This window comes from Pomacea canaliculata, linkage group LG1 (assembly GCF_003073045.1).
Source record: "Pomacea canaliculata isolate SZHN2017 linkage group LG1, ASM307304v1, whole genome shotgun sequence".
In the NCBI taxonomy this organism is placed as follows: Eukaryota; Metazoa; Mollusca; class Gastropoda; order Architaenioglossa; family Ampullariidae; genus Pomacea; species Pomacea canaliculata.
The window spans coordinates 14427951-14453654 of record NC_037590.1 but is presented as its reverse complement, the minus strand read 5'-3'; the positions used below and the strand labels follow the sequence as shown (position 1 = coordinate 14453654).

The 25704-nt window shown below is 39.5% G+C and overlaps 1 protein-coding gene across 3 annotated transcripts; it reads left to right on the top strand.

The window, feature by feature from the left end:
* Positions 1 to 1410: 1410 nt before the first annotated feature.
* LOC112570063 (titin homolog) lies at positions 1411 to 25668 on the top strand. Of its 3 annotated transcripts, XM_025248272.1 has the most exons (29): positions 1411 to 1552; positions 1754 to 2051; positions 2290 to 2610; positions 2869 to 2959; positions 3185 to 3385; positions 3615 to 3756; positions 3946 to 4145; positions 4533 to 4685; positions 4947 to 4992; positions 6259 to 6294; positions 6894 to 6974; positions 7380 to 7482; positions 7733 to 7850; positions 17680 to 17852; positions 18337 to 18391; positions 18979 to 19091; positions 19474 to 19677; positions 19816 to 19942; positions 20251 to 20423; positions 20548 to 20789; positions 21011 to 21134; positions 21316 to 21457; positions 21862 to 22037; positions 22374 to 22571; positions 22809 to 23004; positions 23237 to 23292; positions 23739 to 23765; positions 25151 to 25359; positions 25644 to 25668. In XM_025248272.1, exons 2-28 carry the CDS (start codon positions 1877 to 1879, stop codon positions 25288 to 25290), a joined length of 3813 nt encoding a protein of 1270 aa, XP_025104057.1. In that variant the 5' UTR covers positions 1411 to 1552; positions 1754 to 1876; the 3' UTR covers positions 25291 to 25359; positions 25644 to 25668. The 3 variants fall into 3 exon arrangements, with proteins under 3 accessions (XP_025104057.1, XP_025104074.1, XP_025104066.1); XM_025248289.1 differs by lacking the exon at positions 6259 to 6294; XM_025248281.1 differs by lacking the exon at positions 23739 to 23765.
* Positions 25669 to 25704: the final 36 nt, after the last annotated feature.

Here is a 25704-nt window from a genome sequence, read left to right as displayed (position 1 = left end):
TTGATTCTTTTATATCCCACTCCCAATACTTCCTCTTCTCACATAAAACAGAAAAGCCAAGAGCTCCTCGTGAGGCACCAGTTATCAGAAAATTGGGCCAAGATTTTGTCGAGCTGTCATGGAGTCCACCAGAGGTAGATGGTGGATCTCCCATCACTGGTTACCAATTGGAACGTCTTGACATGAGTGGCCGTTCCTGGCTTCCTGTCAGCAGGGAACCAATCACAGACACATTCTTCCGTCTAGATGATCTGAAAGAAGGTTTGCAGTATGAGTTCCGTGTTCGTGCCCAAAATGCCATTGGCCTTGGAGAACCCTCACCTTCTACTGAACCGTTTATATGTGGTCATACACTTGGTAAGTAATGGCGTTAAGTTTTCCTCTTTAGATTCAGGTACCGTATAAAATCCACAACAGTCTGTATTAAGACCTAAAGTAAGAATTTTTCTGGAAATATCTGAAAATTTTGTTGTTATTACCAGCTTTTTGATTGTTTAAAACATTTTTAAAGAATGTTATTAACATTTGACCGCATCAAAAAGAAACTTCCTAGTGGCAGAACTACATTTACTGATTAAAAAATGAATTAATATGGTGAATGATGTGTCTGTGTGCTTGTTTCACAGCTATGGAACCACCCAAATTTATTGGAGTCTTCTCAGATCAGTCAGTACCGCTTGGTGAAGAAGCTCGCTTTGTGTGTCAGGTTGTTGCTTTACCTGCTGCGGAGATCTCATGGTAAGCTACAGCAGTATTTTTAAACTACATCTATTACACTTCTTTCCCCTCATTCTTCTGTAGATACTGAAGAGATACTGGGGTTTTAGAATTTTAGGACTATACTATCTGCATGTTCTTCTTCAATGAGTGCTTGAAAAAGTAATTACTTGTAGGAGATGAATCATTAAAAACAGTAACTTGACCATCGCAGGCTTATAAAGAAGCAAATTATTATTTTAGGGACTGACATGCATTTGAAATATAGTAAAACATAAAATAGCATCCTTGTGAGTGTTGTAAAATAGCTTGCTTGTGCATATTCCTGGAATCTGTCATGATGGAAGGAATAAGATAAATCAATGTTAATGTTATGAAAAACCAGGCAGAGAAGTAAAATCTCCTACTTCCTTTAATTTCTACTTCAGTACTTATTAAGTAATATTTCTGTTATTTCCTATTGTTGGTAACCCTTTTGGTGGCTTCTATTTTTACATATGTCAAATTTATAATAATTAGAGCATGTTCATTCCAGAAATGAATCGTTTATGAATTGAACACATAAGAATTTCCTATCCTGCAAAAGGGAAGAGCACAACAACAAAGTGAATGCCTTTTGTGAAAATTGCATCTAAACTCCATAAATGTGTATATTTGTGTAGGTTCAAGAATTACCGTGAGTTGTTTGATGGCAAGAAATGCAGTGTGGAAACAGATGGTGCCACGTGTACCCTGCGTATTCATAATGTCGACTTCAGTGATGCTGGTGACATTGAGTGTCAGGCCAAGAATCGCTATGGTGCTGTGTCCATTAGAGCCAAGTTGACTGTGTTGGGTAAGATGTGATCCTACTCACTGCTTTTATTAAAAATTTTGGGAAAAAACCCTGTCTTTGTTCTGGTAATAATAGGGTTGATACTAATGATTCAAAGTATATAGTATTCACAGGCTGTTGAAGAGATTTGTACCCGATGTTAGACATTTATATTATTAATGTCTAGAAGATAAATTTGGATCACTATTTCATTCATGCCAGCCCCAGCTCACATTGATCTTCCACCCCGATACGGTGATGGCCTGCATTTCTGCCGTGGTGACACCATCAAGGTCCGAGTGCCAATCACTGGCACACCCACCCCTGAAGTTGCCTGGCTGAAGGATGGCAAGAAACTGGGGCCCAAAAGCCTTGGGTGGACGTGTGGACATATCAGGCACTCACCTACACTCAACTATCATTGTGGATGATGCTATTAAGTCAGATGAAGGCATTTACACTTTAGAGGTGCAGAATGAACTTGGCTCAGCATCTGTGGACATTCCCATATATGTGATTGGTAAGATTTTGACCACCTTATTCTTACTTCAAAGGTGTCTTAAACAGACTGTGAAATGCTAAGTCATTGAAAGATTCATTTATTAATACTTAAACACAAGTTTTGCATGTCTAAGGGAACAGCTAAAAAATTTTCCATCTCATTATTATTACTTATTATTTATCTATTTACAGCTTAAGAATTCTAAAAATATTTATTTTGATATATTTAAATGTCTGATGTATTTTTATCATTACAGAGCCACCGAATCCACCAACTGATTTGATCATCACAGACATTGACAAACATGCTGTCACTCTCACCTGGGAGCCACCAGAATATGATGGTGGGTCACCAGTCACAGGCTATGTGGTAGAGCGCCTTGATCCATCAACTGGTATCTGGCGTTATGCTCTGAACTGCCCTCGCCCAGCCTGCACTGTGAATTGCCTGGATGAGCATCAGGAGCACCGTTTCCGTGTGATGGCTGAGAACATGTTTGCTGTGAGCGAACCTAGCAAAGCTTCCATGGCTGCAACAACAAAGGAACCTATTCCTACAATTAACTATGAGGATTTCTGTAAGCAACAGTTTATGAAGTTGAGAAGTTAGGCCATATCATGTACACAAGAAAATTATTGCTTTTGAATGATTATCCATGGATCCTCCTAGTATGAGAATTTTTATGCTTTCTTGATGTTTTCATAGTAAAATAACTTGGTTTAAATAGTTTAAAATAATGTCATGCTTACTATATCCAAAGAGCAAGACTATGACTTAGTGCAACAAAATAATCTTACAAAAAATAATTATTTTGATATGATATGTGTGTATGCAGATGACAGCGGGTTTCTTGGCACACCAGTAGATGTTACCAGGATCCAGGGTGATGTTCTTGGAAAATACATCATCTGTGAAGAACTTGGCAGGTCAGTGTGGCCTTGTAAAACATCACAGATTACTTGAAAATTTGTAGTCTGCATTCATATACTAGACTCATTTATTTCTTACAAATATAGAAATTCAAAGGTGTGAAAACCTTGAGAAATTAGTTGACCAGAAACATGTGTGTGTGTTAGAGAGAGAGAGGGAGGGTGAGAAAAAAATCATTATTTGCCATGATGTTACTTTGATTTCATTAAATACATTTGCAGGGGAGCATTTGGTGTGGTCCACCGTGCCATTGAACGAGCTACAACTAAGAATTGGGCTGCCAAGTTTGTGAGATGTCGCCCAGGAGACAAAGACCTGGTTCGTCGTGAGATTGACTTGATGAACAGCCTTCACCATCCCAAGCTGCTACAGCTGCATGAAGCCTTTGACCAACCTGGAGAAATGGTCATGATCTTAGAGCTGTAAGTCCTGCTAAATGGCATTCATCAGACGTAGTTTCGATGGTGATAGAGAAAGCAGAGGCATTTTTTTTTTAGCTATAATTCCTGTAGGACTTATATGCTAAGTTTTATTTTTGTCTTGTCTTTGGGTTCTTCAAAAAGAAATCTATCATTTAACAAAATGTACATGCCATGTGTATGTTTGAAGAAGTAATGTGTATTACACAGATTTGTTACATTATCTCTGCAGGTTAAGTGGTGGAGAGCTGTTTGACAGACTGGTTGCTGAGGACTATGACCTAAAAGAAGCTGACTGTATTGAGTATATGCGACAGGTGTGCCAAGGTGTTCAGCATATGCATCGCAATAACATAATCCATCTTGACCTAAAGGTAAAGGCAACTGGATTTGTTTCTGATGAATGTACTAACACTCACTAAAGGTTTGATTGTTATACATGGTTAGATGGTTAGCTAGATCCCCAATAGCAATATATAATTCACTGGTGCCAAGTGATAGTATTTAAAATCTGATTTTGAATGGTTGACAAAAGGTTGATAAAGATTGTGTTTATTATGCAGCCAGAGAATGTGATGTGCGTGACAAAGGACAGCAATGATGTGAAGATTATTGACTTTGGCTTGGCCCAGCGCCTGGAAGAAGGAAAGCAAATCAAAGTGCTGTTTGGCACTGCAGAGTTTTGTGCCCCTGAAATTATCAACTTTGAGCCCGTGTCCTTCTGCACAGACATGTGGTCCTTGGGAGTTGTTTCTTATGTCTTGTGAGTGCATAACCAATTTAAAGTGGTTTTTAGTGACATCTATTTCTCTTTGTGCTCACTACCAACACACATTAATTTTTAACATTTTTCCTTGTGTTTATTGCCTTAAGTTGTATTTTGTTATTGCTGGAATGTTAACAACACTCATTTAATGGTGATTTTATTGATCTGTAAGATCAGATCAAGCCTCAATTAAATTTCCATGGATTGACACTTGCAAATTCTTTAATCTCTAGAAGTTGCTGCATATACACAGATATATTAATATATATGCATATTGCACCTTATTCATTCAATTTTTAGCTTTTACTTTGATCTGTGTTTTGTATTGTACTATTCATGGTAATCTCTGTATAGCTTTAGAGACACAAATTTATAAATTTTCAGGCTGAGTGGATACTCTCCTTTTGCTGGAGAAGAGCAGCATGAGACCTTCTCTTTAGTCAACAATGCTGACTATGACTTTGATGATGATGTCTGGGACAATGTATCAGATGAAGCCAAGGACTTCATCAAGAGACTGCTTATCAAAGACAAGAAGTGAGAATTTTATATTGTGTAATTAGGATGGTTTTGTTTTTTTTAATTTGGAAGAAGGTCTTTAAGCTTTCCTTCATATTTTTTCTATGACAAAGCTTGTGCTAAACAGGCAATACATATGTCTGTTAGTAGCACATCAGGGTACCAGATTAATCAAAATAATTGAACATTCTTCATCTGTACTGCACAGTATATCCTGTACTAAAAACAAAATTTTCTTGAATTTTCTTGGTTTCTTTAAGATATTGTATTCTTTTGCAGACAGAGGATGACAATTGATGAAGCTCTGGCTCACCCTTGGCTTAATGTAAGTTTCTCTTTTTCTAGATTTTTTTGTAAAATACTTCTTGTACCTTTGTCCAAAATGTTAAGAATGTACATAAATCTTTCTCATGTGTTAAATCATTATCTTTTTTGGGGGAGTGGGGGGTTAAATGCTACTTTACCCATATTATATTAATTTTACTTGCATTGAGCAGGAAGGGTAACTCCTAACGCTGGTGCTTATTGTTGGTGCTTGATTGGAAGTTCAGAGGAACCCATATGTTCAAAAGAACTACTATTGATATGCAATGTAGATTGTGAAACTTCACAGTCTTCAAACCACATATTCATAACTAAACATTTGGTGTTCATTTTCATCAGGCATGCTTTCCACTTAGCATGCTCATGGTCTCATGGTTTCTGTGACCTCTATAAAGAAAGAAAAAAGTGAAGGATTATGCTATCATGGCAAATGGCAAATGTCTAATGTAATAGTTCAAGATCCTACAGAATTTGAATCAGTGCATTTCTTCTAAGGATAATCTCTGCTTATAATTTTTGTGTAGCTTTGCATTAAATACTTTGAAATATTACATGCTTAACAACTCTAAAAAATACAGACATGTAGACTTGCAGGATGGAATTATTTGTAATTATATCATAATTATTCACTTAGCTTTTATATTTTTATAAAAGTAAAATCACTTTAATTAGTTCACAGATATTATGCCTCTTTGTGTACATAAGAGACTGCTGATATTTAATTAATTTAATAATTAAGAATGAATAAGGCCAGGCAAATTATTAACACATCTTTTCATTCATTAATTCATGCCACATTTTCCCAATATGTGCCTGCTGTTGCATGCCTGCAAATATTTACGGATCTGAATAATTTCAAAAAGGCATCAGAATGAATTACACATTGCCCATAGGAAGCTTGGTAGCAAGAAATGCTACACATGAAAAGTCGTGTAGACTGCTTGTGCTTTGGATTTTATGAACTCGTCATCCAGCTCCCTTTCAACATCTTCTGCACCCATCAAAAGTATTCTTACAGGCATGGAGTGCTCTTTGAAATGGTTGTTGTTATTTCTAAGTCTAGCTTACTTCCCCTGATGCAGGCTTAAAGAATGTAAGCATTTGTTACCACTATATTTCTGCATCCACACCTGTGGAGAAGGAATGAAAATAAAGGTAGACATGATGCATTTCGATGTGTTAATGAATTGCGCTGTCTTGATCATGTGAATGGCCTGTGTATGCTTTTTACTGCTTGTTACTGTTGAGTCTGTGCCTCCCATTACAGCCTGTTCCTGCTGCGCCAGTGCACGATGTTGTGGATGTAAGTAACCCTCCATCCATCATCTCAGCTTCTTCATCTGCCTGTGCATCTGTTACCCTACATTCCTACAGCCACTCCATCTTTACTTTCCCATGCTTTCCTTGCAGTTCTCGTTTTCATCTGTCTTTTAATATTTTTAGTCTTTTACAGTCTTTTCTTTGTGTGCAGAGTCTATTTTACAGTCAAATATCATTGGCCTAACTGCAGAAAACATTGTTAAACAATAGCATGAAACATTTTGATAAGCAGTAGCATGAGATTTCTTTGCCTATTGCAGTTAAGCAATAGCATGAAACAATTTGCCAAGTGCTGTTCAAAAGTAGCATGAAACATCTTCGCCATTCATTGTCAGTAGCATGAGACATCTTTGCTGAGCACCGATAAAGCAATAGCATGAGGCATACTTGCCAGATAGTATCTGACAAGAGCATGTGTACATTCATTTAAGGCGATTGGTTTGAAAACTTGATTTGAGTAAGAAACAGGGAGGCTGCTGCTTGATTTTTATATTTTCCTTGCTTGTTCTGTATTTTATGGTGAGCTGGCAACTATAGTCTTCTGATTACTGATAACTTAATTGGTTGGTGCTTTTTATTCAGGGATGGACCGAGAAGAAGCTGACAGGCCAGACCCTTTCCAATGCCCACCACAAAGATTACAGGCTTCGCACAAAGCACAAGGTAGGTGTAGGCTTTGTGTACATGTATGTATAGTTAGAGTTTTTGTGGAAGGTTGATGTAACAAACACAGCAGCCAGCCTATACCAGAATGGGTCTGCAGATTAATCAGTTAAGCAAAAAGTCTTCTGAATAGAGGATTAAAAGCATATTCTAGCAGAATTACTCATCGTGGCACAATCCCACTTGCCTAACATTTGCTTGAGATCAACTTAACTATTTGGCTATATTCTGTGGTGCTAGTCAGTAACTGAGTTAATTTCATGTTTTACTCACATAGCATTTAATATAAACGTAGATAAAATACTGGATGGATGAATGCTATTTTCAGACGCTAGTACTAGTAATTATAAAGTAAAAGATTATTTCTAAATGGTCACGTGAAAGGATTTTTCATTCTTATTTCAGGAAGATGCTAAGGATGCATTGCCAATTGGTCGTCTGTCCCGAGACAGTGCTGTCTTCAGAAAGGAGGGAGATGCCGGAGTGCTTGTCAGAAAGCTTGTCATGGGTAAATCAAGTTTGAGACCTTAAGTCATTCTGTATAATTTGTGTATGGGTGGCATTATGATGATGATGATGTAGTTTTATAACGCACTAGTATCCGCATCACAAAGATGCGCTCAATGCGCGGTGATCCCAGCATTAGATAATAAAAGTAGTAGGTAACTCAAGGGTATTAGTAACAGAATAAGCTTGTTGATTTTGTCCACAATGCCAGACTTTGCTATAGCCCTTTGTATTTTGCATTTCTGAAACAGAACTGCCAGAACATGCACCTGTGGTGTATGAGGAGCTGACAGATGTGTCTGGCTTTGAGGGCTCACGTGTCCAGCTGTCATGCAAGATTATTGGCAAGCCAACACCCCAGATCAAATGGTCAGTGTGAACTTTTTCATAAACCAGGCGATATTTTTCTAGTTCATTAGTAAGGCATGCAAAAGAACAGCCTTTGCTTTGTAAACTGTCACCTGTTATTTGCATACTATTTTTTTAGATTTTTTTTTTTTTCAGTATATCATAATGTCTAGAAATTCGGCATTCTTACACCATAGTAAAACTTTATAATGTGTCATGAGTTTTTCAGCTCTCCAAGGCAAACTATTGTCTTCTTTTCTATCTCAACATTTACTGATCAAGGTTTACATACTACTCATAAATAAAGAAAGCACAAATTGACTTGTCATATGCACAGGATGGCTGACGAATGTTGCATTTTCCATTATTTCCTTAGTTATATGTAGCACTATAAACCTACAATATGGCAAAGTTTACTTGTTAGTGAGCCACTTGCCTTGGATCCTTTTTATTTTCCTCCAGCAAGTTTGCTTTGGTTCGTTTTCGTTCCTTCTTCAGTCTAGCATGCAATCAAACGTTCTCAGGCCCACTATCCTTGCCATCATACCATTTCAATGCCATATGCAGAAATTTGTTTTTGTTGCTAAAAACTAAATGCTCATTCTATCTAGTTCTGTTCTTCAGGCTTTTTATATATAGTTTACACCCGTTGTTTATCCGGTAGTAAGCACTTTGCTTGCCAGACGTAGTGTGCCGCGTTTGATCTCTACGAGTATCTCTTGACCTTAAGTGTAGCAAATCTTGAAGCACCACCAAAAGGAAGCCATAATGAACCAATATTTTCTAGAATAAACAGACGTTGCAGCACCTGACATTTTGCTGTATCTGGCGTTTTGCCAGGAACAAAATGCCATTCCATTAGTGGGCGTTTTCTGGCCGTTGCTGCATGTTTTATCGCATCATCCGCAGTTACTCTCCATCCTTCTTTATATACTTATCAACATGTAAAGCGTGTTTTTAGCTAAGCAATATGCGATGTCAATATTTTCGCTTTCACTTTACTGTTCTACCTATTTCTCAAAGAACTGATTCGGAAAATCCTTCTCTCAGTTCATTCATAAGTTCGGTCATTTCAACCCTAATCTTAAAAGGATGATAGTCTTCCACAGAAATTTTGTCGTGAAAGATGAAAGGCTTTGAAAACCTCCTTAACCGCACTAGCCGATCACCTTGGCCACGGATTTGGCTTGTTAATTGTTTTGTCGCAGTCATTCGACAGACTCCTTGAGTTTCTATGCAGTACCCGAGGAAAAAGCAAGTATATGATGGATATTTCAGATTGCAGCATCCAGCAGTCTGTTTGTAGAGTGTACGTCTTCTGTCATGCAATGTACCTACTTCTAAATTGCACGTGCTGTACATGACAGGACACAGTGTTTATGTCGCTTCCAACTTCGCAGAATGCGATCCGTATGCATCTTATTCAGGGTTTGTGCGTGCAGAGTTCTCTCAGTGTTATCTCCCTCCAGCGTACACATTGTTTTTCCGAACCAGTCATTTTGGCCGAGATTCCTTCCTCCTCCTCCTTCACGTATCCCTCTCGTGCTCGCCCTTTCGTGACGTTTGCGTCGCACCCACTCACATCCCCCTTCCACACACCAACTTTCCGCCCATCGGCCTGCGGTTCGTGTGCTGGACGACGGCCACGAGGTGTAGCTGCTGCTGCTGCTGCTGCTATTGTTGTTGCGGAGCTGCTGTGATGAGAATGGTGTCGTTGAAATCAGAAAGGTCGATGTGGCGTTAACTGCGGGATGCAGCCAAAATGTAGCAGCGGGGACAAGATGCTGTGTGCTGCCGGTGATGTTGACAGGGTGCCAAGCTACGGATACGCCTCCTTGATGCTTTGCCATTTGTCTGCTTCATCAGTGCCTTTCTGCACTGAGAAACAGCAAGTTTGCTCGATTTCTTCGAGTCTTATAAGCCCTGCCCATCCGGTCTTCTTGGCCAAAAGTACCCACGCAAACGTAGAAACATAAAGAACTCTCTCCGTCAAATGCGCATATACTCAGTTACACCCGCGCGTATACACACACACTCAAAGAGAGAGGGTACCACAGAGTACATTGTGTTAGTGTTGATTGGCAGGGATGTCTTTATTTGATTTAAAGGAGACATTTTGTGTCTAATTGAGAAGGAGAAGTGTGTAGTTTATGATCACCAGACCTCTCGAAGCAGCTTTCTACACATCCCCTTAAAATCCCTTAAGGACAGCAATAATGAAATTTCCACCCACGATTGGTGGACATTTCCCAGCAACCTATATAGCAAATTTCAAATAATATTGTATTATTCTGCAAGCAGAATACATGGGACTTTTGTTGAATTGCTCATAGGTGTAGCTACCACCTTCACACTAGTCGCTGTCTGTCGGAAAGGTTAGGTATATTACTTATGATTGAACCCGTAGTTCTTGCCGCACGAGAAAGAGTATGGATACTGGCATTAAAGGTCAGATTATGGAAGGAATAAATAGAAAGTAGGATAGCTTCTTTCATCTCGCCTACACAAGGTAGCCACATCTGTCGTTCACTTTTGCCTCCTCCTCTTCATCACTGGAAACGCGGCAGGTGGGCGCTAGGGGGCCGTGCTGTTGGTGTGGGTACCAACTCCGGGTACATTGCGTACCGCCTGTTGTTGCTGCTGCGGCAGACCCGTCGGCAGGCTTGTCGTGCTGTGTAGAAGAGTCTAGGCCCGACGCTGGCCCACCTCGGAACCTCTCTCCTTCACGGGCTCAGCATTTCGATTTGCAAACGGATGTACGTGCAGTTAATGCAGGGGGGAAAATGAGTTGTGTCGAGACAACGTCCGAACATACTTTCGTCTTTTCATTGCAGAGGAGGTGAGAAGGTTTTGCTGTGCCTCCCCACCTTGCTGTCCACCCACAACGCCTGACTCGTCCTCCACTCTTTCTCTCCTACGCATGTTTCAGCAGAGTTACCCCTCCCGCCGACAATAATGATTTGATAAGTGTTTTAAATGGGATGGTGTTAGTTGCTGCCATTGTGTCGCATACATGCACATGATATGCATGACGCAAAAAAAAAAAAAAAAAAATGAAGCTTAAAAGAAGGTTGGCGCCGATGGTGACGTGGCCATGTTTCTTTGGGTCTCATATGGTAGATAGTGCGCTGCCAGATAATCTGGTCCTTGCTCTCTGTATGTCCTTCACAGATAACGGCAAAGTCGTCAGCTTCAGTTACAGTTTGGCTTGCTGCCTTTGATCCCAGAGACGCCTTATAGGCCAGAAAAATAATACCGAGAACTTAAACAAAAACTCACTATTCGTAATAAAATATGCGACTGAAATTTGTAATCTCTACTTTATTGGATGCGTATCTGTATTCCATAATGTGCGTGAACGACGTTATCGGAAGATGCTGCACGTGTTACATGTGCACTGGGGTGAACGGGCAGCGCTTGGCAGCCTCACCCACTGCACGAGCCGAGAGGCAGTCTCCATCGACTGAAGGTCAGTTCCCCCGGTTTATGGCAACAGTCAAGGTGAATTCTTTTCCCTCACCAGTTGAAGATGTACTACAGCGCTACCCCCGCTCCCCAAATCTCTTATCTGTGTGTGTGTTTGCGTACATCCCTCCCTGCACCTCACTCTCAGCATGTGCGCACGCCCACCGTTAGAAAATACACAAAATGATAACGCTGGAACTTTAAATGGCGCTGCCTTGGCTCGTCTTGCGTGCGGATGTTTGCAAGATCGCAGACTTGATCGGGTGCCGGGAACATATAACTGTAATGATTATCTCCAGGATCGTGGAAAGGGCTCAGTCCCCTTCAATTTTTACGGGCTAGTTGCACGTTTTCAAAGCTTAAAACTGACCTAGAGGAGCACAATTAGACCACTTTTATTCCCGACAATCACTCGAATCACATTTAGATGCATTGCAAAAGCTCATACAAAAACAGTTCTGATGAGAACAGAAGTCAGGCTTAAACAGCTTTATCTTATTTAAAACAATTTTAGCTTTTGAAAGTTTTAAATTGTGCATTGTGTTTCCATAAAAATGATTTTCTAAATTTATTCGAGGCCTGATAATGTTTAAATTTAGAAATGTGCTATGCAGCCTGGCATTAACCACGCTTCCAGTTTCCCGTATTTACCGTAAAAAGCAGAAAATGAACGACAGAAAAGAAAGTAAGAAAAGAAAGACTGAAATAGATGATAATGATTGCAGCCAGATTTTTTTTAGCCTAGACACCAGCAGAAATATTTTTGCGGCAAAGTAGTAAACACCTACCGATTTTTTTCTGTAGATATCAGGAAGAGAAAAACATGAACGAACGGCGCAGCCACATATCACAAGCAATTGTGTGCAGCAGGCTGCGGCAGGCGCTAGTTTCACTTCACCTTTCCTATATATATAATACCTCAGTTGTATGCCTTGGTACGATGCACACCTTCATTCACTCTGCGTTACTGATACGTCGGGGCAGATGTTGATGACACGGGGCAGGTGCTGCACTTTGATCGCAGTGTCTATATAAATACGGGTTCCACCCTGAATTGCCAAATTTTGTTTATCTGTTTTTCACATTTCCTCTTTCCTTTCAACTGGGTTTTTGAGGGGCATTTTTGTTGGCCCCCCGCCCCCCACCCCAAAAAAAAAAAAAAATTTTTTTGTGGGGTGTTTTCTTGCGGGTCGAGCGATGAAACATGTGCATCAGTCTAAAAGGTGTAGCCTTTTAGCACCGTGTTGTTTTTAACCTTTGGAGAGTGAGAGTGGTGGTGGTGATAGGAATGTCCTGGAATAGGGCTATGCCAGAGTTAGCATGAAAAGTGCTTGGCTTGGTATACCTGACCCGGTAGACATGTGAATGAGTGGATTTTTTTTTTTTCTCTTTTTGTGGGTGGGGTAGACGGTAGTCTGTATATTTCGAAACAGCACTGACAAGTGTATTGGTCTGGTACCATGCCACCGTGGGCGCATGCGCGGTATATATATACACACACACAACCAATATTAACTGAGAGGTGAATGAAGACAGCGTGGACCAGCTGCACGGGAGGTACATCATAGCTCAGGACGTACAACTTGTGCGGAGATCTCACGAGTTGAAGGAACCCAGCTAATTCCAGTAGGAATGAGAGATAGTTTACTAGTTTCTATTTTAAATCAAGTCTAGCTGTGAGACTCGCCTTTTTAGTTTGAAATATGCAGTTCTAAATACCGATCTTGGGATTTGTTGGCATGCAGCACAACCTTTTTTAAGCCCCCACACTCGGTTTGCATTCTTTCTTTTGTCTCTCTTTCACACACACACAGCTGTTACTATAATTACCGCCAAGTTCGCGCGTTTAGGTTTTTGTGCCCCTTTTTGTAGGAATTAATGAACATAAACATTTTACAGATGCCATTTTTGCACCACTTAACGAACTGGTATATGTATTGTATAAAGGGATACACAAATATAATTGATTTTATACTGTTATCTTTATATGGCAATAATGCAAAACAATGATAGCTTTATTCCAAGTAGCAGAGTAGTCTGCGGCACTTGAACATGAAAGTAATTTCCGTTGCTAGATTTTTGCCTTTTAATTGCGGGTGTAATGCGAGAGTTCTGGGTGGAAAACACTCTTACCCTTGCAACGTAAAAATGTTTTATTCTAAGTAATATTCTAATAAGCATGTTCATATGAAAGAAACCTCGAGTATAGTAGTTGCTGCTAAGGTTTAAACCAGGATAAGCCAACAAACTTTCGTGACTTTTTTTTAAGTTGTACGCGCGCGTGTGTGTGTATCACGCGCACCTGTAGCATGAAGTTTCCACCAGACAAAATCTTAGAAACAGTTCCTTTTAAAAAGCCGTGAGTAATCTACAGTGAGACGAAAATGTTTTTTTTTTCAAAAATTTACTTCCTGTCTTTAATATGTGTTCAATATGTTGGTCTATGCTTTTCTCATCGGACACGAATGTCATAAAGTTATTAAAGTACGGAGAAAGAAAAAAATGGAAGGATAATGCATGATGAAAATTACAAGTGTGATACAGTTTCTTTTCATGTGTCAGTGACAACAATTTTACTGATTTATTTAATGTACAGTACATTTACTTCTACTCTGTCCCTTGCCACCAGCAAAACTTCATCGTGTCATTTAATTAATTTTTTTGTGTGTGTTTCATGCTGACTCATATACTGATACCTCGGTTCTCGAGAAACAGCCCCACAAAACTTTATGGCAGGAGGGAATGAATGTGTTTATCTCGGACGTTCGGATGTTCGAGTTCCAAATATTTGTTCGGACAAAATTTTCTCGAATTTCCTGGTCGAATACCGATTTGGTCGAAAGTCAAGGCGTTCGAGAACCGAGGTATCACTGTACTCAGAAACAGCCAAAGGTAGACAAAAATAGATTTGACCAGCATGAGAGGGAATGGTTGTTGTGACCTTTGCTCGCCGAGGAATGTGGCTAATGACGAACGCTAAGAGACCCCTAAATGAGCAGCGCTTCTGTCTGGACTGTTGTTAATGTTCTAAGCGGCGAGACCAGCAGCTGGGGCTCTTCACCTGGCTTCCATTCTTTCGCAGTTCTGCATTTAGTAACAATCATTGTTGTGTCTGCCCACGCATTGCCTTCGCAAGCGCTACTCGAATGCATTCTCTCTTCACCCATTCCCACCCCTTGCCTACCTCCCACTCCCCTTCGTGTACCGGTACCTGCTCCCCTCCCTCCTGTTCTCCATATGCCCCCGACATCCTTTTTGCGCAGGTAGCTGTGTTTCAAAGGTGGAAATAAGATTGAGCTCCTTTCGGAACGCGGCCCTTACGTTTTTTCCCCTTTGCGTAACTGCTGCCAGCGTGCCGCGCTGCTGTTGTTGCCGTTGCTGCAGACTCCCGCAGGCTGGCACCGGATGGCTGTAACGGGCTGCACTGCGTCATGCGTCTTCCTTGGCGCCGCATTCGTAAAGAAAACTGCAGTCGGTGGGCGCTGGCTCTCTCGCCACTGTGTGCGGCGCAAGGAGGTCCGTTTCTTCTTTTTCGAATTTTGGAAGAAATGGGTGGTGACCATTCCTGGCATTCAATCTGCACTTCGTTTCTTCCTTTTGCTGCAGGCTGTTGACCTCGACCATCGGTTAAGACTAGGCGACGTTCATGTACCCGTGACCAGTGTCAATTGTTGTGATCTGCCGATGTTGAGGTGGTGATTTGAGAAATACTGGCTTTCCAACGAATCACCTTGTATTTCTGATCTCGGCGGTTCACGTGAATAATGTTTTGTGTTTTTAAAAAGGATACTACTTCGGTCTTTTTCCGTTTCGGAATTATGACTTCAGTTTTTAATCCCTAAAGGCACTCTTTGCATAGTGTCACCCTAAGGCTTATGTACGCCCTTAGGTGGTCACTGGTGTCTAGTTCTGAAGCCATTTCCGGACCGTGGAAAGTGAGTTTATTTCCTGTTCAAGCGCAAGAAAAATTGTTAGTCGCGATGGCCAGCTTAGAAAGGTTCTCATGGGTCCTCGAAAAAGAGAAGAATGTGCGGAGAGAGCGGTCACAAAGCATGGACGAACAAGCAATGAGAAAGCGAGCGCTGGACCGCCTGTACCTCTTGATACCCAATCACGTGTGTCCCCAGAAAGACTGTCCTTTCCATCCTCCTGCCGAGGAATTAGCCAAAGAGGAGGAGGAACTTGCAACAGAGACTCTCACCAAGCTGAAAGAAATCGGCGCGGGGGTTGACGATGGAGGGTCCTTGTCCATGCCTCCCATCACCGAAGGCTCTCCTGACCAAGGGCCAGATCAGGAGGATGCCGGTATCGTGAAAGAAGAGTTCTTCGTGGAGACTGGAGAAGAGTCGGTCAGCGACTTCGAGTCAGTGGTCACCTTGGATTCAGGCTTCGGGCGGGAGAGGGACGAATCGGGACAGGACCTGAGCGACACGGAGGCACACTGCGTCCTGTATTCGCCAGACGTGCCGCGGGAACTGGAGCACATCGAAGAAGATTCCTCTTCTGACGAACGGGCCACGCCCCTCCCTCTGCTCGAGTTAGTGTGTGCTTGCGCTGTTCTTGAGTGAATCGATCAAGTTCGTGGTAAGGTCTGAAATTTGTGCGGCTTCTGTTTCCTTTTAACTGCTCCTTCCCATGATCAGCAAGCCCACTTCACTGACATTAAATTTCGCTTGTGAAGAGTCTTTCACCTCTTGTCTCCTATTTAGCGTTTATAGAAACAAGAACAGGACCGACTGGTATATTGGACTGTATTGTCTGACGGGAAAAGACTGTCTAAACTAGTGTGCACAAAGGCGCTTTTAGCGAACACATTATAGAGAGAAGCTCTAAATTCTGTAATCTAAATTTTAGGTGGTTATGCCAAGGTATCCTTGCAGAAGATGCATGTAGAGGAAGGGGAAGCACCACTAAGGGTTGAGAAATCCAAGATGGGTGCCAGAAGTTCACATGCATGTTTCCAGATGGCCGAACTTAGAATGCCTTTATCCTAGAAAGAGAAGTATAGCTGTGAAAATAAACTCCTGACCACCTGTTGGCGTATGCTTCATAGTAGCGGATGTAGCAGTTTTTATGCCGATGCTTTTACCTAATGATGTGTGGTAAAACTGGTAATGCGAGCTGTGGATAAATAAACTTTCCGTACGTACACCTTGGTAAAGCAGACGTTCGACTGCTTCTTTTATCTACTGCGACACCACAGTTACGTGATTTGTAAGTTTTCGAACACAGACTTGATTTGTAGTACTAGACATAGGAGATACAGAAACTAGCAACGCCAAGGGGAAAGCACTACCGTGAGCGAAGACGTCACTCAAAGGGAGATCACTCATTGTTACGATTAAAAAAGATTGTTATCGGCAGATTCGCCTAGAGAGTAATATTACTGAAGGTGACTTTTGTTCCCTCCAGAGCCACAGTAAACATGCTTATGGAAAGTGTTGCGATATATCGGGTGCTTGGCGGGGTCCACATTTCCAGACTGTAAAATCTATTTCTCTTCAACGTTATCGCGTCACACCCCCACTAACCGGTACCCCCCACATCCCCACACCCACAAACATTAGCTGCAAGATCTGGCGGCCTGCCACTGTGTTAGTAATATTTCACACAGCAGACACTTTGGTTCCTCAAAGGGCATCCTACTCTTCTTTTCTTTTTTCTTTTTTTTTACACCACAGTACGGCAGTTTCATTCTGGAAAACCGCAGGGCACAATAGACCTCGAAGAAACGTTTCACCCCTCTTCCCACAGTTTTAAGAAGTTTACTGGGAAACTTTTTGCAAGAAACTTTTTTTTTTTTTGCCGCTTGCATTCCTTTCTGTCTGAAGGATAGGACGGCGAACAGCTGTAGGACATTTTTAGACCGAAGCCTTCCATACTTATTACTCATCAGCTTGCCCCAGGTGGATGTTTACCTATGCCTGTAAGGGCAGCAGTTGACTTCGAAAATAACATTACACGCTGTCTACTTCTTCTCTCAACTTCTAAATTAAACTTGATACATAAACAGGATATTAGAGCACTGCCTGTTTGAGAAAAGGCGTATTAATAGTCTAGGATTGGAAAAGTGTAAAATGCTTCACATGCACTGTATGAATGAACTTGAACAAAGATGTGACAACTGATCATGTTTAGGGCATAAATGCCAAATTTTAACATGACGTTGTCAGTTTTTAGCATCTCCTGAGACTTTTAAGTAAATTAAAATGATTGTCGAAGTTACTTAATTGCAAGTGAAAGATTATGTTTTTTTTTTCACTTTCTCAATTCTATCTAATAATGTTATTCTAATTCAAGAATATAAGAGTTAGTATATAATTTTTAAAGTGTAATGTTGCAAATCATGAAGCTATGCTTATGTTTTGCTCTTATGTTATCACAGGCTGAAGGAGGGTCAGGAGATCACACAAGATGCTCGTCACCACTTGGCCTACAAGGAGGGTGTGGCCACGTTGCAGGTTCTAGATTTGGAGCCAGAAGATGCTGGACAGTACACATGCCAGGCAATCAACAGCCTGGGTGACACAGAGACCACAGCAGAGCTTATGGTGGAAGGTGAGGTTCTGCTTTGTGGCTGTTGGTTCAATTTCCTGAAGACCTTGTGACCATACATGATAGGTTCCCTGCCAGCCAATGTGGCTTTTGGGAGGACTGTATAACTCTGCTGACATATACTCATTTAATCTTTTGAGCTGGAGTTTTTATGGGAAAATAATTTATGGTATTAAAATGTAAGATTAATGTATTTTTTTTTTTTTTGTCAAGTGAACATGATAAGCTTGGTGATTGTCACTTACAAAACTAAATGCACTAATGGGCTCACAAGTGCAAGTACAACACATACATGCCTACAGAGAGAGAATGGAAAATGCTGTCACAAGACAATATTATTATTGTTAAACTAAAAGCATTGACACTTAAGAACAGAGCTGTTCTGGATAGATAACAAGTTGGGTTTTTTTTTTTTAATAAAGAATGAGCTTGATAGTTTTTTAAGTAAAAACAAAAGCTGTACATCCTTATACCTGTCTTGCCACAGAAGTACGACACAGGCGGAAGAGAAAGGAGGAGATAGACACTGTGGCTGCTGTCAAGTAAGTGCAAGTAACTTAAGTGAAAGTCCCTTGGCACTGATTTTTGTATATATATATATGAGATGAAATAGAAAGAGATTTAAACTGTATACAGACAAAACAATAAATTGATGATCTGTCCAGTTAACTTAAGTTGCTATGTGATATGTGCATAAAGTTCATTTTACACTGATTAAAAACTTTGTTAATAGGTGTTAATAATATAGAGATACTGAAAGACGAATTAAACTTAACAATAACAATAACAATAACAACCGACTTTATTAATCCCAGCGGGCAATTTAGATGGGAGCTGTGCCCTGTTTCCAACATATATGTATATGGAGAAAAAAAAAACACACACACACAACCACCCAATGCACACCTACCCATCACACACACACACACACACCGCTGATAGTTCATCTGTGATTGAGTAGCTGAACTGCGGATGGCACAAAAGATTTCAGATGCCTATTGCTTTTAGTTAATCATGAAGGGCACAATCTTTTCTGTGCTGGTTTCTTGATTATGCATGACTTCTAGTTCAATGATAAAGTGGGTCAGAAAGAAAGTCAAGTCATTTAGCCAGTGATTTTGTCTCACAGAGTACCCAAACAGGAGGCTGCTGTCATCGAAGGTGGCATACAGCCAGAGTTCACCTTACCGCTGGTTGACCAAGTCAGACAAGTTGGTGAGGATGTGGAGCTCAGTGTCACAGGTGAGCACTGGATTTTCTTCCATTTAGAAAGATGTCCAGTAATACCTCACTGTGTTCTTATTGTAAAGACTAAATTGGTTTCTTGAATTGTTAGCTTTAAGTCTTGATTTAAAGAAATGATTGAGTAAATCTTTCTAGAGCCAGACCCCCTAACCTTCAAACTTGAAAGCATTTAATCATTTCCCCAAAACAGATTTTTAGCACAATTTATTTCTAAGAAATATTCTATAAAAAAAACTGCTTATGTAAGCAGGCTTTTTCCTTAGCTCTTGTATACAATGCACAACAAAGGATGTTATTAAGAATGTGCTTTTGCATGTCAGGAATTTGTTTTCTGGTGTCATTAAAGCACCCTTTAGCCTTTGCAATTATTTGTTTACAGTTACTGGTTATCCTGAGCCAGAGATCAGGTGGTACAAGGGAGATCGTCAGATCTCTCCTTCTTCACACTATGTCATTGAACAAGACAAGAATGTTTGTCACCTGACAATTCATAAAGGAACCCCTGAAGATGCTGGTGAATGGAGATGCCTGGCAGTTAATCCTTTTGGACAGGCCTGGAGTTCTTGTGATCTGAAGATCCTTGGTAAGCACAATATAATCGATGGTGAAATCTTTTTGTTTGATTCTTATTATCATGACACTGAGCAACACTTAAGTCTGAAACATTTGACTGTGTTAGCATGTTCACCATTAACCCAGTCAGTGGCTTTTGGATTTGCAGAAGCAATTCCTGAAGGCCATCGTGCACCACGTTTCCCACATGAGCTGGAGGATATGACAGTGACTCGGGGCAGTATGGTACAACTGGAGTGTGAAGTCATTGGCTTCCCACAGCCTGCCATAGAGTGGTATGCCATTGTTTCCCTAGAGTATTTTAATACTTGTTTTTTAACCATTGTGACAACCTTAATTTCTTTATATTTAGAATAAAAGCTAACATTATTTTATTTTCCCTCTTTTTCACAAAGCATTAAGTAATGTTTACTGATCAACTAATTAAAGAGTTTTTTTCACAAGCAATTGTATTGTTGAGTAATATTTACTGGTCAATTAATAAAATTTTTGTTTCACAAGAAGTCTTAGTGTTGAGTAATGTTCTAGTACTAGTCAACTAATGAACATTTTCTTATTTGTTTTCCCAACTTATTAATTAAAGGTACAAGGATCGAAAACGTATCCAATCAGACAAGCATTATGACATAAGGACGGAAAACAATTTGTGCACACTCCAGATCAACAATGTTGACTATGATGATTCGGGTTCATATATGTGCCGTGCTGTCAATGATGCTGGATCATCTTCCACTGAGGCCAGAATCAGAGTGCAAAGTGAGTTGACCTTTACCCTTTAATGCTCACATCATTACTTTCTGATAATGCCTTCACTCTTTCTTATCTTTGAAAAGTAGTTGTCTTTTTGTTAAAATCCTGATAGTCTTCTGTTACATTCCAGGTGTTCATGACACAGTGAAACGACCAGAACGTGCACCTGAGTTGGCACAGTTAGAAGCAGCACCAACCAGCCGCTACAAATACCAAGTGGCACCAGACTTCACTGCCAAGCTGAAAAACAAGAAAGTACCAGAGGGCTTGAGTGTACACCTCAACTGTTCTGTCACAGGAATACCTGAGCCACGCATTCGATGGCTGAAGGACGGAGAGGAGATTTTTGAAGGAACTGAATACAGCATGAGAGTGAGTGATGTTTTGTACATTGTGTTACTATGCTACTATGTTTGTAGTCTATGCATAAAATGATTTACCCATGTAGGTTTCTCCACCTTTTAACATGGTCATAAAAGCCTGTTTATAAGTTCATGCCTCACTTAATATTAGATTGATTGCAAATTGATGTTGTGGTTGAAAGCCATACAAGTAAAAAGGATTTTCAAGTGCAGTTATCTCTGTTACTGCAGAACAACTATGGACTTTTGTCTCTGGAAGTGCTGACTGCTCGAGCAAAACATGCAGGCACCTACACCTGTGAAGCTTCCAATGAAGAAGGCACTGTCAGCTGTTCTGCTAAGCTTGAGATAGAAGGTAGGCTGCTACCCATTATGGATAAAGAGAAACATTTAATAGTCTTCTGTTAGATGAAAAGGATTTTATTTTCAAACCTTTGTTGATCATGAATGATTTTCCTACCCATCATTCATCTGAGTAAGGATTCTGTGACCCAAGATCAGTTGATAGCCAAAACAAAATACCTGACTTTTTTCAGCTGAAGAAGAACTAGAAGAACTGGAGCTGGAGCACTTGCGTCCTCGCTTCCTGACACATATCCAAGATGTCACAGTAGATGAAGGAGATGATGTCACTTTTGAGTGCAAAGCAGTTGGCAAACCAATGCCCAAGTTCAAATGGTCAGTATTTTTAGATCAGGAATGTGGTCCAAATCAGTTGCCAGTAGTTCTTCTATGGTTGCATTTACATTTCTGGCTTGCCAAGTATCAGGGATAAAAATAAAAATGATGACAATATTGTCAAAAAATTATGAAATTTCATGTTTCCTCGGATACTTTTGCTGCTTTTTTTTTTTAATCTTGCCTTTATGCAGTATAATACTGTTTGTAGAACTTTATTTTATTACAGAATTTGTTGATTTTTTTTTCCCACCTTACTGGTCTTAAAATCATCTAGAATATTCAAAGAACAGGTCAACAGCAAGATCAAGTTAAATTCTTTCAGAGTATCCTGTTGTGAGATAGTCTCATTTTGCATTTGCATACACATGCATATTCATGCCTAAATGCTTCTCTTCTTCTAGGCATAAAGACATGCTTGAGCTGTACAGCTCATCCCGCATTCTTATCACAAGTGACTCCAGTGGTAATGCGACCATGACCATCCGAAAGGTTAAGGCCTCTGATGCTGGCCTCTATTTTGTTCAGGCTCAGTCTCGTTCTGGGCGCAACAAGTCCTCAGCTACACTTCATGTCAGAGGTATGATCTCTTATGAATATGGTATTTACTAGATACATATTTACTACGCTACAATAAACCAAGAATCAAGTTTTTCTACTCCTTATAGTATGATTTGTGGTCTGCTTTCATAAATTTCTCAAAGGATTTTTATATTCAGTTGTACATTTTCTTTTCAAGATTTTTCACTCATTGTAGTAATTCAGTGAAAAAAAACCCATGTTAAAATTAATAATCATCTATTAAATCTGAATTCATTATGCGAGGACAAATATTTTTAATTTTTAGAGATCCTTTGCAAGTCTATGAATATAAGCGAACACTGATGATGCCTGTGAACCACCGTTCTTTTTCTAGAGAAAGTAAGACCACCATCTCCAGAAGCTGTGACATATAGACAACCAAGCTTTGAACCAGGCTACAGTTCTGTGCAGAAAATGGCTGTTCCTGGCAGACCACCAAGCTTTTCCATCATGCTGCCAGCACAGATCAGTGTGCATGAGGGAGAGAAATTGCGTCTTGACTGCTCAGTTCAGGGAATCCCACAGCCAGTTGGTAAGATTAAGAAGCTGTTTTCTGCACACTTTTACAATTTCATTAAACTTAAGAGTCAAAGAAACAATGAAGATGTTTGTTAGTAAATTCAGAATTTACTTACTAAAAACGTTGCCAGAAGTGCAAAAAGTTACACCAGCATGCAACTAATATTAAACTCTTTTGGTATTTTGGCATTCTATGGATGTAGATTTGAAGCAGACAGCTTTACATTGTACATTTTTTTTTAATTCAAAGTGACATGGAATAAAGGACACAGAGGCTTGATGTATGGACAGCGCCACCGTATTATGTTTGTGGGAAGTCTGCATACCCTTGAAATTCCTTCCACTATGGCTCTTGACAAGGGTGAATACATAGTTCGTGCTGCCAATGCCTTTGGCTGTGTAGAAACATCATGCATGGTGACTATCCTGCCCCCAAGAAAGAAAGGGTAAGTCAAATTACAAGATTGTTTTTTTTTTTTAAAAATTAGTGAAAATGACTCGACTTTCATTCCAACTTCAATGTTATCTCCCTTAGAATAAATTGTTGGCTTATATGATCTTAATTTTGTTTTCTGGCAATTGTTATTTGCCGTATCATATTTCTTTTGTAAGATTTTTTTTTTCGAAGAAAGGGTTTTAATTTTTGTAATTATCTTAGTTTCTGTTTGTTTTTTCTAGGGATGTTGAACTGCCAGAAATGATGTACTTGGAACCTGTTTCTAGAGCTAAGACAGGTGAGTAATTTATTTGCATGTATCATTTCATTTTCAATTTGTGTGCACAGAAAAAATATTATTTATCTCTTGAGTCACTACAGCAAACAGGAAATGGGGACAGGGAAATTTCTGTGATGGGTACTTTCTCTCACAAAAAAATTCCTCCAAGTATTTGATGTGTACTATGGAGTATAACTGTGGTGTGTGTGTACATGCATATGTACTATGGTATGTGTGTGTGCATGTGTGTAATAGTGTTCGAGAGAGAAAGCAAGCTGCTTTTAGTGTTTGTTAATTCCTGTGGTTTATATTAAGTAGGAGTGGGTTGAACTATGTCCAGTGCTTAGTGTGTGCTTGTGTGTGCGTGTATGTGCGTAAGAGATAGAACATCAACTTAAAGTTAATAGATTTACTGGTGTGAGACCTTGTTTGCTAATGGGAGGGGCTTTTCACTTGGTACACAGGCGAAGAAATTCCACGAAGAGGAAGAGGTAGTAGCTTGCTTGTTTTGCAGCATTTAACTATATGTTTATCATTGTGATTATTTCTTTTTTATATATTGTTATCAATATTGTGATCACTTGTGTTCCTTCAACACTCACAGATGACTGCAAGTCTTTTTTTCTTTCATATTTATTTCTTTAATTTAAATAAAAATCTAACTCCATTACTTACATACACTGCACTATCTGTAATATATAGTTTTGTTGTATAATTGACTTTGTTTCTGGAAACCTAAAAGATGGACTCAGAATGGTTGGAGCTTTCAATGACCATTATAAATGAGCCAAAATTGTAATCTAGTCACATCTCATTAACATAGTTCTAAGATAATTTGCTGTAAAAGGACTTATAACTCTTGATATATGGATGAGTCATGATTATAAACACAAAATGTCACACTTCTTCCCTTTTACCCCTATCTCCCAAATTTCACATTAGGCTCCTCTGACATGATCACAAGGCTCACATTGTAAAAGTTTTATATATATATATATAAACAATTCTGAGCTCCAGGATCATTAAGTTATATGCAAGTCTTTTGGTTCCAAATGCCACTAATGTAATTTGATATTAACAAACTGATGAAGATATTTTAAACAGTCCAAAACTAGCAAATTTTACTTATATGCTGCCATGTTATTAAGTATGCACTGCTTGGTAGGGAGCACATGTAATTGTTTTTCGTTTTCCTATACTGTTGATATATTTATTAAAACATAACCAATGACAAAACAAATTATGTGAATGATGAAGCTTGCATGCCTTAAATATATGCCACCTAATGGTTCTGAAAATGCAGGTCATCCAGATTCTTCATTGTTTTCTGCAGTCGCAAAGATATTTTCGTTAATAAGCTACTTTGCTATATAAATGTGAAAGGTAGAATTTGTTTTATTGCTTTCATGTATATATAAGTCTTCAGCTGATTAGGAGTAAGAAATATCACTGATCATATCCTGCTCGATGATGGTGTTTTTAAAAACACAAATAATGCTCATTATTTTGTTTCTTTTAAATGTGTAATATCGGTTATAAAATTGTATTGATCAACTAAATAATAAGGCTTTGAAAATGAGGTGATTTTATTCTTTTAGTTAAATTAATGGGAATGTCTAATGACTGTCATGTGAGCACGAGTTAGTGATGTTTTTTGTGACATCCATGAATTATGTTTACTTGTTACAAGATTATTGGGGAATCAGGCTTCCTTGAACTGTGTTCTCACCCTCATATGAATATCAAAAAATATATATATTAGTTGCTTTTCTAGTTTTGTTTATGGTATTTTTCAATATTATTCATTTCCCTCTGACTCAGTAGGTTCACTTTTCATACCATAAATCTTTCCTAAAAGTAATTTTTTTTTTTACAGCACCATTCTTCATCAAGCATCTGCCGCATACTATTGAGGTCCAGGAAGGCACCAGCGTCAGGCTGGACTGCATTTTACGTGGTGGAGTGGAGCTGGTTCAGTGGTCAGACGAGGATACAGAGCGAAGCAAAAAGCTCTAGAAGATGAAGGATTTGAGGGAGATTTTGTTCCCCTCAGAGAAGCTTCTGACACAGCTCTTTCTTCAAAAGGTTTGAATTTAGTCTGTCTAAAATAAACATGAAACATTGTCTATGTTTATTTAATGGTAACAAAATTAATCATTTTCAGTATATATTAATATTTAAATGCTGTCTTAAAAGTATGATCCATAAGATCCATTTATTCTACTTTATTTAAATAAAGTGAAGTCAAATTGTCTAAATATTATACTTTTTTAGTAATTCTGGAGAAGCCATCTATTGCAGTTTGTGCTTATTCTTAAAAAAGATATGCATGTCCCTGCCCAAAGCTCAGTTCTTATCATTGTTTCTAGATGATGCTAAAGCCCCACCATCCTTCAAAACAACTCCCCAGAACCTGGTGCTTCCAGCAGG

Coding starts and splice junctions, on each gene's coding strand:
- LOC112570063 (XM_025248272.1), top strand. CDS start 1,877: ATGGCAAGAAACTGGGGCCCAAAAGCCTTGGGTGGACGTGTGGACATA. Junction 6,295..6,893: donor CAGTGCACGATGTTGTGGAT/GTAAGTAACCCT, acceptor CTTTTTATTCAG/GGATGGACCGAGAAGAAGCT. Junction 23,766..25,150: donor AATTCCACGAAGAGGAAGAG/GTAGTAGCTTGC, acceptor TTTTTTTTACAG/CACCATTCTTCATCAAGCAT.